Source organism: Andrographis paniculata, unplaced genomic scaffold, assembly GCF_009805555.1.
Source record: "Andrographis paniculata isolate CXL003 unplaced genomic scaffold, ASM980555v1 Contig49END, whole genome shotgun sequence".
Taxonomy (NCBI): Eukaryota; Viridiplantae; Streptophyta; class Magnoliopsida; order Lamiales; family Acanthaceae; genus Andrographis; species Andrographis paniculata.
In genome coordinates this window covers 4386934-4404268 of record NW_026137583.1, presented here as the reverse complement: position 1 = coordinate 4404268, position 17335 = coordinate 4386934, and the positions used below count along the sequence as shown (strand labels likewise).

General features: G+C 31.5%; 2 protein-coding genes across 3 annotated transcripts; both read left to right on the top strand.

The window, feature by feature from the left end:
• The first annotated feature begins 2073 nt into the window (after positions 1–2073).
• On the top strand, positions 2074–5403 carry LOC127252967 (putative late blight resistance protein homolog R1A-4). Its single transcript, XM_051277351.1, has one exon. The coding sequence runs from the start codon at positions 2074–2076 to the stop codon at positions 5401–5403; it is 3330 nt and encodes a 1109-aa protein (XP_051133308.1).
• A 1728-nt stretch (positions 5404–7131) lies between these two features.
• LOC127253098 (uncharacterized) lies at positions 7132–9144 on the top strand. 2 transcript variants are annotated; one of them, XM_051277535.1, is made up of 2 exons: positions 7132–8193; positions 8311–9144. In XM_051277535.1, exons 1-2 carry the CDS (start codon positions 7132–7134, stop codon positions 9142–9144), a joined length of 1896 nt encoding a protein of 631 aa, XP_051133492.1. The 2 variants fall into 2 exon arrangements, with proteins under 2 accessions (XP_051133492.1, XP_051133491.1); XM_051277534.1 differs by having other exon boundaries at positions 7132–9144.
• The last annotated feature ends 8191 nt before the right edge of the window (positions 9145–17335 follow it).

The following is a 17335-nucleotide window of genomic DNA, read 5'->3' as shown; positions in this document are numbered from 1 at the left end:
AAACAAATCTTTAATGATTGAATTATAATTTTTAAATTATTTTAATAAATTATATCATTAATAGACTAATAGATTAATTTTTCTTACAGAAAATACCATTAATAATTTTAATAGATTATAGTAATATAGGTTATTTTATACATTTTTTTTCTTTCTAATTATCGCAATATAATACTATATATCAATATATTAAAATTTAATTGCTATATTTTCTTGATATAATATGTATATATAATTTGATATATTTTTTTTTATTTATTAAATATATTTAATTTTATCCCAAAATTCTAAATTAAGTTCTAATTATAATTTATATCATTCTTGTCACTTTATATTATTAATAAAAAATAAATAAATACATTAATAATTTGTTATTATATTCATATAAAATATTTCTATGTGTCTAAAGAAAAATAATTTACATATTTTATTAAGTATGATTAAATAATATTAAAGAGTTAAATTTTGTATTAATAATTGTATCATATAATAAATATTTTTTCAATTTATAATATATTATACAAACATCATTATTTTTATATTACACAATACTTATACTAATATGATATTTTTATTTAGGGAAAAAATTATTTTTAGTCTCAATATAAGCAAAATTCATCAATTTTGGTTCAAAAATAGAAATCTTATCAATTTTGGTCTGAATATAACCAAAGCTCATATTTTTTGTCCAAATATAATCAAAATTCATCATTTTTTGTCTCAATATAAATTTTTTTATCAATTTTAGTCCCAATATAACTCAAACTCATCATTTTTTTGTCCCAATATAATCAAAATTCATCATTTTTTTTCTAAATATAAATTTTTTTTATCAATTTTAGTCCCAATATAACTAAAACTCTATCATTTTTTGTCCAAATATAATCAAAATTCATTATTTTTTGTCTCAATATAATTTTTTTTTATCAATTTTAGTCCCAATATAACTAAAACTCATTATTTTTTTTGTCTCAATATAACTGAAACTCATCATTTTTTTTTGTCCCAATATAACCAAAAAAATGATAAATTTTGGTTATATTGAAACTAAAATTGATAAAAAATTTATATTACGACTAAAATTGATAAATTTTAATTATATTAAGACCAAAAGTAATTTTTTATCTTTTATTTATTTTTATTACATACGAATATAATATTAATATTCAAATATTAATATTCAAGTATATTTTTATATGGGAAGCAAGGACAACTACTATATCCTTTTGTATAAGATGTTTCGTTTACAGGTGCACGAAACAATGGCATTAATTAATTAATTTAGTTTGCTCTGTCATGGTCTTCGACAATGGCATTAATTAATTAATTAATTAATTTATTAATTAAATTTTCTCTGTCATGGTCTTCGATTCCATTAACCATTTGCATATAGTTTAATAAATAAAAGCAAGTTGAGATTATTGTATTGCAAATCACATCACAGCTGTTGTTCTTCATATTATATAAATAAAGGATAAACTATTTTATTAGTTTTTATCTAATTTTTTATTATTTTTAGTTTGTATATAATTTTTTTATTTTTTAAAATTTTAAATAAATTCTGTTTGAAAATATTTTTATAAATAATTTTTTTTATTAAAACGATCTTCCGAGTGCCAGTGCCAGACTTCAAGTGGGATATTGAAGGGAGTGAAAAAAGTAATTATATGTATAATGATATATTTATAATTTAGATAAAAATTAAAGGTGTATTTGTCTGTGAGTTTTAGGTTTTGAATTTGAATTTTTGAATAGTAAAAAATTAGAATTTGAACAATTGTTTGATGTAATATAAACATAGGTTTATATGACATTTTAAATATATAATAATTTTATAGTATAATATAAAAAAGGAAAGTAACTATTTGATGTGTTATTTTTTATGGGAGAAAAAAATCTGAAATTCACTAAATAATACAATTTAAGAGTATTTTGGTATCGATGCATATGATTAATTTGGAGTGAGACAAAAATGATAAAAATGGTAATTTGACCTCCAATGTATGTGGGAGTAATATTCCAACCGATCCTCCTTCTTCCTTTCTTTCTTTCTTTCAAAAATTTCAGAACAAAATGGCTGCCGTCGCCTCACTGGCTCCTCTCGGATATCATCTGCTACGCCTTCTCCACTCTCCTCGACTCTCTCTTCTTCCTACAACCAAACAAATCCTAATACACACTTTCATCAAAACCATCTCCTTACACGGACTTGTTCGAAAGTTCGACCAGGCTTCAAAATCGATCATCGATGACAGCTTCTGCGATCAGGCAAAGGCCTTAGATCACCGCATCAGAGACGCCGTCCATCGACTCGAAGACGCTCTCGACCATTATTTCTCGACTCAATATCTAAATTCTCCCTTCCAATTCACCATTGATCTCGACAAAAATGATTGCAGCATTGAAATTGCTTCATTCATGGCGTCTGTCGCCAAGATCAAGCGCGAGTATGCGAAGATCATCGACGAGTCTAGCAAAAAAAACGACGAAATTAAGGCTTTCGATCGGGTAATCAGAAATGAGCTTCATAGAGTCGAAGAATGCTTCGAGCTTTTTTGGTCGACTAAATATTGCTCAGAGAGTGAAGATTTTAGATCAGAGAACCTCTTGGAGGACATGATTGGTGTGGAGAAATCGAAGAAGGATATTTATTTGTTCTTAGCAGCTGTAAGGATCGCGAAACTTGAGTATGGTAAGAACTTGAAGTTTTTTAGAAACAATACAGAGGCGATGAAGGCCATGGATCTGCGAATCAGAGAGTCGATGCTACAGGAAGACGACAACGACGACGATTTCCATCTATATTTATGGCTTCAATATCTTTCGGAAACTGAAGAAAGCCTTTCATCATCGGAATCTCCGAGGGAATTCGTTATCGACGTCACGACAATGGAAGAAAATACCAGATCTTTCATGGCAGCTCTGGAGAAGATCAAGCAAGAGTTCATGATCGAGAACGCCATAGACGAGGATAAGGAAGAGATAGATTGGGAAAATTTAGTACTAGATTTCGAAAATGTAGAACTATGGGACAGTAGAGAGGATGATGATGATGAAAAGATAAGGCTCCGATCTAAGGAGGATGCGGAAGACAACGAGGACGAAGAAGAAGACACAGAGTCGGAAGAGAGTGACGAAGAAGACGACGAGGATGAGGATGAGGATGCAATAGCATACAATGACGAGGACTTTTTTTCGACAAGAAACTACAACATGGTTGGATTGCTCGACGAATTTTTCGAACTAAAAAAAGGTCTGCTTTTAAGGGGAAGTTGGTCGACGAAGATCATAAGCATCGTTGGAATGGCCGGCATTGGCAAGACAGCTCTTGCAAAGCAACTTTACAACGATCCGCTCATCGCGACGCATTTTCATCGCCGCGCATTTGTCTCGGTAGGACAGAAGTTTCAGCTGAAGCGACTAATGATCGATGTTTTGTCGCAAGTAGACAATCGCCGTCGTCGCATTGCTGATCTGCAGCGCGCATCGGTTTACAAGCTAGCCAAGTATTTGCAGTCGAGTTTCGCAAGCAAGCGATTCTTGTTAGTGTTGGACGACGTATGGAGCGAAGATCTCTTCTCCCACATCTGGTTTTTCTTGTTCTATCGGAGGAAAAGTCGAATACTTGTGACGACGAGGATATCGAGCTTGCAGTCGGCTTCGGAGATACCTTACGATAACTTCAACATGCCATTCCTTAATAAAGAGCAGAGCTGGAGACTACTCTGCGAGAAGGTGTTCGGAAAACACTCGTATTGTCCTCACGAGCTCGTCAAAGTCGGGAAAAAGATCGCCGAGAATTGCGAAGGGCTTCCTCTGGCGATTATCGCAGTCGCGAACATCCTCGCCAGACGCGAAATGAGTTTCGATAGCTGGGAGAAGATAGCTGAAGATCCAAATCCTCTTGGAATTGGTACCGATGATCAAGAGCCTTCGCTAGGAGTATTGTACTCGAGCTACGATCAACTTTCGCAGTTCTTGAAGACTCGTTTTCTATACACCGGAGTTTTCCCCCGGCGACGCGAGATTGTCGCTTCAAACTTCATCAGCCTGTGGATTTCCGAGGGGTTCATCGACATGTCTGAAGAATCTATCGACCACGAAGCGTTAGTCCTCGCCGGTAAGAAATGCTTAGAGGATCTCTCGTCGCAAAGTGTCATTTTGGTCACTAAATTGACGTCAAGAGGTCGGATCAAAACCTTCAAGCTCCATTCCGTTTTCTGGCATCTCTGCGTCAGCGAAGCGCGAAAGGATAATCTTTTCCGAGTAGTCGAGAAGTACTCCGGCAGCACCTTCACAGAAGCGATAAAAGGCCATCGCCGCCTCTGCATCCACAACAACACTCTGTTTGGCCTAAAAGAAGCGCACAAATCGATCTCTTCCGTTTCACATATGCGCTCTCTCCTCTGCACAGGTCCTCGCCACGACTATCCGGTGCCAATGTGTTTCGAGATGCGATTGCTTCGAGTACTCGATGCTCTCACCGTTCGCTTCTACAAATTCCCCGTCGAAGTCGCGAAGTTAGTGCAGCTCAGGTATCTAGCATTCACTTACGACGGAATTCTTTGCGCTTCAATATCGCAACTCTGGAATCTCGAGTTCTTGATCGTCTTGCCACGCCGGCGCATCATTTCGCCACAAGCTCCACCTTATTTGCCGCCGGAGATTTGGAAAATGCCGGCGCTCATGCATCTGCAAGTCACAGGAGCGCTGCTACCGCCCCCTTACCCTTCAGCTGTATTACCGAACCTCTCGACAATCCTCGACATAAATGCGCATAGTCTTACATTCGACGTCGCCAAAAGTCTTCCGAAACTACGAAAACTTAGCATCCAAATCGACGTGACATTACATAATCCCTTCGCTTTCACTAGCCACATCTCTCGCCATTCGAAACTCAAGTCGTTGACATGCACCGTCATCAATCCTAACCATCGAGCGGTTGCTCCGCCTCGTCCTCGCGAAATCTTCCCACAAAACCTCGAGAAGCTTAGCTTAAGCGGATTCGGATATCCATGGGAGTACATGAAGGAGATTTGTGAGCTGCGGAATCTCGAAGTGCTGAAGCTACGGAACTATGCGTTTCGAGGTGCCGAGTGGGAGGTAGAGTCTGTCGCAGATTTTTGTAACCTGAAGGTTGTGGTTATGGAGGATCTGGACCTGGTGCATTGGAGGATGGTGCAGCCATGGGGGGTTGCTCTGAAGGGGGTGGTGATCAGACATTGCTACAAGCTGGAAGAGATACCATTGATGGATCTTGAATGCTTGGAATGGATTGAGTTGGTTGAGGTTAAGCCTTGTGTTGTAGATTCTGCAAACAAGATTATCCAACATGGCAAGCAATCTGATGGAGGGATTATTCGACTTAATGTCGATTGTTGTTGGGAAAATAATGGTGACTAAATTTAGTTTTAATTGGATTGTGATTGCCCCGTGATGATTTGAAAAATTGATCATAGTGCAGAGGCGGAACTAGACCGAAATGAGAAGGAGGGGGCTAATTATCTAAATTTCAAAACAATCATCATCTATTTGTTATCTAATAATTTTATCAATAGAGTTATCATATTTCGAAAATTTTGCAAAATATCAATCTACAGTGACAATTGCATATTACCAGATGAATTTTTGTGTTATATGAAATTGATAAATAGTAAAAGTATTTATTAAAAAAAAATAGTTCTAAAAAATATCATCTCCTGTGTATTTAGTTGAAAATTTTTTGAAGATATTTTTTTTAATTATTATTTATTATTTTTTTGTTCATATGTATTTTTATAGTATCAAACAATTATTATGATATAAATTTTTTTATTATTCAAAATTTAAATTTTTTTTCACATAAATACTCTATTAATTTTTTAATTTGTTTATTATTTTTTATATTATATATTATAAAATAAAAACAAAAAATTAAAAATTAAAAGGGAGTGGGGGAGGGTCTTGCCCCAAATGCATCCGCCCCTACATACTACCGTGTATAACGGAGGCATGTTTTTTTTTGTTTTTTTTTTCATAATTATATTAACATATAAGAAGTTGTTTGTAATAATACCATCCATATAGTTCACGACGTATTTTTCAGCGTAGTAACAATAGCCTATTTCAATATTATATATAATTATGACATTAATTAATATGATATGTTGTTTGTTTGATTCAATATATAAAAACATAAATTTTAGTATAAATATAATACTTAGAAATAAATTAATCTCATCTATTTACCTAAGATTATTTATTCTTAATTACTGTATTATTATTATTGTAGACTTTAATCAATTTTAGATTTAAGTAACTATAATAAATATATAATTAAATTGATTAAAATAATTATTTATCTTAATTATTCAAGGTACTTAGCTATTCATTCAACAAATTTGATACTACAATAAAAAAGAAAAAGAAAAATTACTTATAGTTTTTAATAAAAAATTATTAATTTCTTAAATTTAAAAAAAATATATATATTTTATGAGACTCGTAATTTTCAATAACCGATAATAAAAAATTTCAAACTCAAAAAATACAGTCGAATATTTAAAAAAATAAAATATAAATATCTTCGATTATTATTTTATATATAAATAACTATTATTAAATTATTATTTACGGTTAAAAAAATATCAGCTAATTGTAAAATACGTTCTAAAATATTCAAAATTTAATTTATCTGAGGGTCTTTCAAAAAAAATTAATTTGAATATAAAAGGTATATATAACAAGGAAGAGAAGAGGCAATAGATATCGAACAGGATGTTATTAATTAGATTGCTGCATGCATGGAAATGCGAAATTACAAAAATGCCCTGCACCCAATGCAATACAATGACTAATCCCATAATCCCATCCCTATGAATAAGGCTGCAACGTTGAATCCCCTTCCTTCCCCAATAACACAACCCAATCTCCCTTCCCCAATCCCTCCGCCGCCTCGCAGCGGCCGTCGCCGCCGTCCGCCATGCTAGCTCCACCACCTCCTCCCATTGCTGCAACCATCGGAGACCACCGGAGATCATCGTTGTCATCATTGTTGCTATTATTATTATTCATCCCCAGTTTCGATCGAGACGAGCATTCGAACGGAAGATCCGATCGATTTGATCGATCGATCGATTGATCGATTCCTCCATGGGAGATTTGGTCAAGGAAATCCTCGTCAAGCCGATCCAATACGCCGACGAGGTCGTAAAATTAGCCGACGGCGCCATCTCCTTCCGGCAGGATTGCCTCGAGGTCAAGGCTAAAACAGAGAAGCTCGTCGGCCTCCTCCGGCAGGCCGCCCGCGCCAGCGGCGACCTCTACGAGCGGCCGACGCGGCGGATCATTGACGACACCGAACAAGTCCTCGACAAAGCCCTCACCCTCGTCCTCAAATGCCGCGCCAGCGGCATCCGCCGCATCTTCACCATCATCCCCGCCGCCGCCTTCCGCAAAATCTCCCAACAGCTCGAAAACTCCATCGGCGACGTCTCCTGGCTCCTCCGCGTCTCCACCCCCGCCGACGCCCGCGACGACGACTACCTTGGCCTCCCCCCGATCGCCGCGAACGAACCCATCCTCTGCCTCATTTGGGAGCAAATTGCCGTCCTCTGCTCCGGCGCCGTCGAGGAGCGCACCGATGCTGCCGCCTCCCTCGTCTCCCTCGCCCGAGACAACGATCGCTACGGCAAATTGATCATCGAGGAAGGCGGGTTGGGGCCGTTGCTGAAATTAGCGAAAGAAGGTAAAGCTGAAGGTCAGGAAAACGTCGCAAGAGCCATCGGCCTCCTCGGAAAAGACCCCGAAAGCGTCGAACAAATTGTCAACGCCGGCGTCTGCCAAGTTTTCGCGAAAATTCTCAAAGAAGGCCACATGAAGGTCCAGGTCGTCGTAGCTTGGGCGGTGTCGGAGATGGCGGCCAACCACCGGAAATGTCAGGATCACTTCCTCCAGAACAACACCATCCAGCTCCTCGTCAGCCATCTCGCCTTCGAAACCATCCCGGAGCACCACAAGTACGCCATTGCCAAAAGAAAGCACACCTCCATCCACCACGTCCTCGCCGCAAACTCCGAATCCGCCGCCGCCGACGTCACTCCCGCCGCCGCCGACGACAGCCTGAAAACACAAATCTCTCATCCAATGGGCGGCTTCGCCGCCCCAACCCAAATGCACAACATCGCCACAAACGCCATGGCAATGAAAGACACCATAACTCAAATAGGCGGCGCCACCACCACAACCACCTCCACCACCACCTCCGCCCCATCGCCGCCGTCCTCCGGCCATCGGAAATCCAGCGGCAAGCAAAATTCAAAGAAAAAACACCGCCAGCACCACCAGCAGCACCACCACCGGCACCACGCCCTCAGCGGCGACAGCATCAAAGGCCGGGAGCTCGAAGACCCCGCGACAAAAGCAGAGATGAAAATCATGGCAGCCCGAGCCCTCCGCTACCTCTGCGCCGGAAACGTCGCCGTCTGCCGGAGCATAACCGAATCCCGCGCCCTCCTCTGCTTCTCCGTTCTCCTCGAGAAAGGCGCCGAAGACGTAAGGTACCATTCCGCCATGGCATTAATGGAGATCACTGCCGTCGCCGAAAAGGAAGAAATTCTACGGCGCTCGGCTTTCAAGCCCACCGCGCTCGCTGCCAAAGCCGTCGTCGATCAGTTCCTAATCGTCATCCAAAAAGAAGATCCCGACCTCCTAATCCCGAGCATCCAATCCATCGGAAACTTGGCAAGAACTTTTCGCGCAAGCGACACGAGGTTCATAGGCCCATTGGTTGGCCTCCTCGACGATCGAGAGCCAGAAATCACATGCGAGGCAGCAGTCGCCCTGGGCAAATTCTCCGGCCCCGGAAACTTCCTCAACATCGTGCACAGCAAATCGATAATCAACGATGGCGGAATCAAGTTCCTCGTCCCGTTGGTTTATTTCGGCGAGCAAATGGTGCAAATCCCGTCGTTCATACTCTTGTGTTACCTGGCGATGAATGTCCCGGATAGCGAGGTTTTGGCGAAGGAGGATGTTTTGATCGTGATCGAGTGGGCGACGAAGCAGTCGAACTTGATGCAGGATAAGGACCTCGAAGCTTTGGCTTACGAGGGGAAGAAGAGATTGGAGCTGTACCAGTCGCGGGCTTCGAAAGGGTACTATTGATCTATCTAGTGATCGCGTGTTCTATTGTATAGCATTCGTATTTTTTTGGTAATATTCATCGGGCCAACTCCGGATTTCTTGATTAAGTGTAAATATAGAGTTAGTTCCATATCGAGATTGGAAGAGGATTAGGATTCATGTTGTAATGTACAATCTATCGAATGGATGGATCGATGTTGTAAGTTTTCGATGAATTCTTTCGACTTCCTCACGCTAATGCATAAAATTTTTGTGTTCGATTCAATACAGAATGACGTAGTCTCACATATCACACACCACATACTTAGTTATTTTAGCACACGATATATTCCTAAATAACACATATTTTAAGTATGAACAAATAGCACATTCTTTTTGTCCAGTAAAAGATGACTCAGGTCACCTGCCACACATGATTCGCCTAACCTGAAGGTTTATCCGGCATGCAATTTCTTTTATTTCACGTAACTTGTTGCGCCAATTTAAAATATGTATTATATGTATATTTTATTTATGCCGATTTTCCAAAATCAACACTGTAACTATTTCCTATTGTCACCTATAGTTGTTACAAATTGAAGTAACATATGTTACTTGCATTGATGGGAATACGAAAATTAATATCTTGTTACTATTTAAAATTCAAACTTTTGACCCAGCACAAGATTTACTATTTTCAAATTCCATCATTATTCACACATAAAAACATGAAATATGTTATATTTTTCAATGTAATACGAGTGTAAAGTTGAATTTTAATATTTTCTAAGTGCAATGTTTAACGTAGATATTAAATTTACTATTCTATCCGTTTGTTTGGGTTATTGGATTTTAAATATACTATTCATCTCATTTTTTCTCCAAAAAACATCAAATTAAATACCTATTTTTTATTTTTTTATATTATACTAAAAATCAATTTTACATTCAAAACATCACGTCAACACCTATTTATATCACATCATACAACTATTTAAATTCAAAATTTTTACTATTTAAATCTCAACTCAAAATCCAACCCCCGTACAAACACACTTTTATGAAAAGTTCTCACACTTAAATTTAAAGAGGTATTCTAATTTTGCAAAATCTAAAGTTCCAAACGATATTAGATTCCATTTAAATAGAAATTTTGAAAATTTACATTACATTAAATGTTCCTGATCTTCTTATTACATTTTAAATTTTCAAAAAATCTATAATTTTTTTTTTTTTATCTATAATTACTATGGTGTTAGGAAATCATGTTCAAATCACCATTTTGTTTGCGTGCATTGCCACTTGAAAATTGTGATGTATTCCCTAAACACGATCATCATCTTATTTGATTTTTGGCACAATTTACTTAATTTAAACAACTCTCAATTCGATTAAAGTTGCTAACTTACATGGATTTGTGAGAATATTTGAAAATTTCAACATTAAAATCAAATATTTATTTCATTCAAACAATTTAACCTTCGCTATTGTCCCAAATAAGTAGTCATTTAATCAATTATTTCAATCTATGGTCACAATGATGTGCAATGTATCCAAATTATTATTTCTATAAAATCATTTTGATTGCGTGCAATGTATTCCATTAGTCGAAAATCAACAACCCGCAAAGAAGATCGAGGAAGTATGCTGCAAAGAAACAAATGTTGTTCACATAATTGAGAGCAAGTATTTCACATCAATTAAATACGAATGAATTGCAAATTAACCAAGCTAGGATAAAGAAATAAACCACCGAAAGAAACAAAAAAAAAAAAAAAAAAGAAAGAATTTTGAATTCGACGAAGAAATGGACTATGGACTATCGAAAGACAGATAGAGTATTAAATTCGATACAAACAACCCTTCACAATTCAAGGGGTTCCATTTACCTTAGCATTTGTATACCATTTATCTTTAGATGCTTGGTGATTAGGACTACTAGTAACGACAAGGGGTCGATCGACCGACGAAGTCTAGAGAGCAATGGCGAGTGGCTCGTTGGCGAATTTTCTCGATTTCTTTATTTGAACATATTTTCTGCCAAAACTATTAGTAATATCGTCGTAAAGTGATCTTTTCTTAACAACAAATACCTAACATAATTAGTACTAAATTTTATGACAAGGCAAAAGTAAATGAAAGCTTTTTGTACTAAAATTTTGTTATTAGGACTTCTTGTTGTGCAATTTGAATGTTTTTATTCATTCTTTCAATTTTTGAATCTATTTATTTATTTCAGTATTTAAATTATATAGTTAAGAGATAGATTCAAAATTTTATATTTTTCTTATTATAGTTTTTTTTTAAAATGTTTATATTTTCATTATTGTGCTTTAATAAGTGAAATCAATCATACCAAGCAATTATTGAATCAAATTATTAAATTCAATTGATTAGCATTTCAATCTGTATCCATTTATTCAATCATAAATAATTGTGGAGCTCTTCTCTCTTTCTTCTTAGTCATACCAACAAACAAACAAGTGTGAATAAAAAATAAATACAGTAGAAAATATATGTGCCTATATATTTAATTTAATTTAATTTAATTATATTCCTTATTAATATCATTATTTTTAGTGACTAATTCATTTATGTTAATCTTCTAACTTAATTATTTAACAAGTTTACATTGAGTTTGAATGAGTCAAATTAATCATCACATTTAAAAATATATATATATATATATATACATAAATAAATAATAAAATTTGTGATGATATATCAGCTAAATCAAAATTCAAATATTTAAACACATACACACACAAACTTAAACACAAACCAAGGGAACCCTTGCCTTCAAAAATTAAAAAATAAATAAATAAATAAATAAAAATTACAATATACACACTGATATAATATATATATTTTACACACTTATAAAAATTCAACAATTCAATACAAAATATACTAACATATAACATTAAAAGTCGACAACACACAAAATATCGTGTTTTGGTTATGATTTTCAACATATTTCGATATTATCAGTTTTCAAGCAAAATATATACTACCTCCGCCCACCGCCAATCTATCTATTTGCATTTGGCGTTATTGTTTTTAACATTAAAAATATCTTTATATTTGTATAATTTTTTGTAAAAATATCGTTACATTAGTGTTATAAGACACTAATAGAATTATTTTTGTCGTTTTTTTAGATTTGTACTATATTTTGATATAATAATTAATATTCAAATATTAATATGCAAAAAGTAAATTGATAGATTCGCGGTGGACGGAGCTAGTAATATTTTTCTCATAAAATATGACATATATATTATTTGAATCAAAATTCAATCAAAATATTAAAGCATAAAGAAAATATTAAAGTTTAACTTATTAGGGTTTATCTCGTGGATCTGGCATGGTTCAGCATGGGAAAAAATAGTCTGGTTTATTTTTTTTTATTATTTTTTTTTCTAATTTCATTATTTTAATTAGAGAATTTGAACAAGAACAAAAAGTATTTGCAAGTTCCAATGATAAATATGAAATTCAAAGATATTATGAAGATATTCTAAAATACATCTTGTGGGACATTAATCAAAGAGTTTATTACAGGTGATAATTCACAAATATTAGGGTTTGGTTCTTTTAGTTTGCATCTCAAAGGTTTTTAGATTTATTTAAATCAATTTTATGAGAGAGAAGAAATATATTTTTTAAAATTATAGAGTTTAAATAGTAAAAAAATATGTAAGAATTGAAAATGAATACACCCTTATTATATAGTGATTTTATTTTTAGGGTTTGCTTTCTTTTTCTTTTTTTATTTAAATAATAGTTTCCTGTCATAAATTTTTATTTGGCTATCGAAAACTTGTTTCGGAAATAGAACTACTTCCGAGATGATTTTAAGGGTACTTTTAGAATTTGTATCGAAAACGCACCTAAAAAGTAAAAGTCATCGCCCTTCCAGTGGTCTCGAAAATTTTAAGGTTATTTTGAACTTTTCGAAACAATTTTAAATAGATTCAAATTTAAGCATCACACATGAGCTTATATTCCAAATTGTCTCATGATTTTCGAGACCTTTTCTTTTTTGTTTTGAAAATTTCAAGGCAATTATATGTTCATTTGAGTTGAATATATTTTAATGAATATATTATTTATATTGATTTGTTGTTATATAAAGTTCAAAAATATATTCATGAATTAATGAGGTGAAAGAAATTTTATTAAATCAAGTTTATAAATAGTTATGATATGTTTTGTAAATAAATACTATAATAATATTAAAATGTATAAATAAAAAAAAAATATTTAAATTTTTTTCCTATAAATAAAAAATGCATATAATTGATGAACAAGGTCTCTTAGGGTGTATGAATGATATTCATTTATATAATTTGTTTAGAATCTACCTTACAATTTAGGAATTAAGTACAATTTCATATATAAAAATCAAAGTATATGATCTCATCATATTAATTAATTGTTTACTTATCAATCCATGCTAGATTAAATATCACTTTCTTCCATTAAAAAAAATAATAATAAAAATGAATCGAACACAAATTTTTAATTACATTGAGGAATTCAAATTGATAAGATCTTTGCGTCCATGTCTTAATCGGGAAAAGAAGTTCACGACCTATGAGGATTCTATGTTCACACGCGAAATTGCTTCGACGGGCTTTTGCCCAAATGTTAGATACCGATTATTCGATTGGTAATTAAGATAGTAGTATTATATTAGTGAATGAATTTTTAAAAAAAGTAAGTTTTTTTAAAATACCCTTGAATTTAATAAGGTTAAAAACAAATAATGGACTTGTAATTGGGTAAATAAAGATAAAAATAAATGAACACACATATACTACAAATGGAAATATGTAGGACAATTTAAATGAAAACTAGATAACAAACGTGAAAATGAGAAAGTAATTATTTTCGTATAAAAAATATATTATGATCATAAAATATCATATTCAATTATCATTTAAATATAAAATATAAAAACAAAACACAATAAATAAATAAAAAATGAAGCATAATATAAAGAAGTCTATGTGGTATTTTACCCGAGAAAATAGTCTATTTAAAAAAATATTTCCTCCGTCCCTTAATAATCTATCAAATTTTTTTTATTTTGGTTCGTCCCATAATAAAGTATCTATTTCTTTTTTTTAGTAATTGTACTATCTACCTAACATTACAAATACCCTTCTAATTTACAATATATTACACAAATCTTGTTACTTTTATATCATACAATACTAATATGGTTAATTTAGTCTTTTTATATTTATTTCTACTTTATTCCAATATAATATTAATATTTTTAAAAATTCGTGCAAAAAATAAATAAATATATAAATATGAGACGGAAAGAGTATTATGGAACAATATAAAAATAAAAATATATATATATAAGTAAACAAAAATTGTCCCTCTCAAGTTAGGTCAATATTAAAGTTATTTCATTGTAGTCGGTTGGTTATGATGTAGACCACCATATAAAATATAATAAATAAATTTAAGTAAATAGTTCCTTTTGCTTGAAATTGTTAAGACACTGAATTGAAGTGAGATTTTTTATGACTAGTTCAAACTCAATTTATATTTATTTAATTTGTTAGATTATGTAAATGACAGTCTCACTTAAAATATACTTCCTCTGTCCCTTAACAATCTATCTATTTTTTTTTTATTTTGGTCCGTCCCATGACAAAGTATCAATTTCTTTTTTTTTTAGTAATTGTACGTAACATTACAAATACCATTCTAATTTACAATATATTATACAAATGTCGTTACATTTATATCATACAATATTAATAAAGGTAATTTAATTTTTTTATCTTTATTTCTACTTTATATATAATACTAATATTTATAAAATCCTGTAAAAAAATAAATTGATATATAAATATGGAAGAGAGAGTATATCATTTGTTTATTTATTTATATACAAAAGTCAATCAATATTGTTTAATAAGAGTAATTCAACTAGTTGGGGTGTGTGCTTTTGTGTATTTATTTTTAGTTTATATACTTAATTTGTTTTGGTATTTTTAAATAAGAAATTTATTAAGTGTGATATTTTGTTTGAAAATTAAGGACTATATTATGTATACAGTATACATACATATACACTTTTGTACTAAGAAATAGTGTTAGATATTATAATTTTTTTTTAGAGAAAAAAATCATATCTAAGAAGTATATATTTTCCTTTTTTTTAATGGAATATTGTGTTAATTTTTAACTGTTTTTATTATTTAAAAAAAAATTATTATTTTTTTTAAAAAGAAATTCAAAACTTAAAAAATCACTATCGATGAACTTGGGACAATTTGTTATTATTTTTTATTTCAAATACATTTCAATATGATTATATTTGTACAATTATTAATAAAAATATAATATTTTTTCATATAATATTATATCAAAATACCGTTTAAATTAAAAATTCAAATTCAAATATTATTTTCAAATCAAATCAACAAAAAATCATATAATTGGACAACTCATAATAGAGACGGTCTTACTTAATTAAAAAAAATAAAAATAATAAATAAATCACAAAACACAGACATAACAAAAAAAAAAAAAAAAAGAAGACACCAATGGTGTATTTAATATAATTAAAGAAGAAAATAGAAAAAAATATATATTTTCTCCGCCTACTCGTAAAATATACATGTATTATATTATGAATTGTTCAATTATTAAGTAACTATTTCAAAAATATTTTTTTTTTTCTAAAAATACATTTATTTTATCATCACATTATTACCTTTTATACTTAAAAAATATGTGAAAAATTATCTTTATACATTATAATTAAAATATTATTTATTTTTTAAATTTTAAGCCGAAAATAAATATATACTTTCAAATGAAACGAATATAGAATTTAATATAATTGCATAAATAATAATTAATCTCAAGAATGATTTTTTTTTAATTAAAATAAAAAATCTATAGATTTGAGAGAAGAAACAATAAAAATGAATTGTGTATGAAATGAAGTCATGGGAGATAAAATTATCAGTTAATCTGTACATTTTTATTATATTAACATAGTTTATATATGTGCTGTCTATTTATATACTTTCACCTGTCTCGTAACAAATTATTCATTTTTCATTTTAGTCCGTTCCATAACAAAGTATTCATTTCATTTTTTAATAATTGTACTATCTACTTAACATTACAAATACCCTTACAACTTACAATATATTACACAAATGTCATTACATTTATATCACACAATACTAATAAGATTATTTTAGTCATTTCTGTTTATTCCTACTACATCCCAACATAATACTAATATTTCTAAAACTCCGTGCAAAAAGCAAATGAATACATAGTTATGGGACGGAGACTCGGAGAGAGTATCATTGTTGTATTATATTATGTTAATATAAATTTATATATTGTCAATACTCATTTGTTTTTATATTTTTATGTGATATGAATATTGAAAATCATGTATAACTAACTAGTCATATTTATTATCGACTATGATATTTAATCGAATTCAATGTAAATAACCTTAACTCTTAAGAAAGTGTAATCATATCAAAGTTTCTTTTAAGGTTTGTATTGACTAAAAAACAAATAAAAATTAACAAAGGTAGAAGTAGATTGAATAAATCTTCTATATTTTCTTATGACTAACGAAACTCACACATAAATCATACTAATAATAACATATTGGGTGTGTTTGTTTGGATAATTGGATTTTGGGCTGAGATTTAAATAGTAACAAATTTGAATTTGAATAGCTGTACGATATGATATAAATATGTGTTGATGTGTTGTTTTGAATGTAAAATTAATTTTTTTGTATAATATATATATAAATAGGTGTTTAATTTAATAGTTTTAAGGAAAAAATTGATAAATAGTAAAAAAATTTCAAAATCTTGTAGAAGAACACACCCATAAAAAATAATATATATTGTGATATTTTTTTTGTCCACGGTCTTTTTTTTAATTTATTTTTATTAAGTCAATCTATTTTTTTAATAATTTAGATATATTTTATTTAAAGTTAAAAAGTATATATTTATTTTTTGTGCATAATTTAAAAAATAATAATTTTTTAATTATATTAGATAATTAAAAATAATGTATAGACAATTTCAATTTTTTTTTTATATAAAAAGTAAAAATATAATGATGAAATATAAGCATTTGTAAAAAAGTTTGGGTCATAGTTATTAATAAAAGTAAATTATTACCTTTTAATTTGACGACGTAATATATATTTAAT

Coding starts and splice junctions, on each gene's coding strand:
- LOC127253098 (XM_051277534.1), top strand. CDS start 7,132: ATGGGAGATTTGGTCAAGGAAATCCTCGTCAAGCCGATCCAATACGCC.
- LOC127252967 (XM_051277351.1), top strand. CDS start 2,074: ATGGCTGCCGTCGCCTCACTGGCTCCTCTCGGATATCATCTGCTACGC.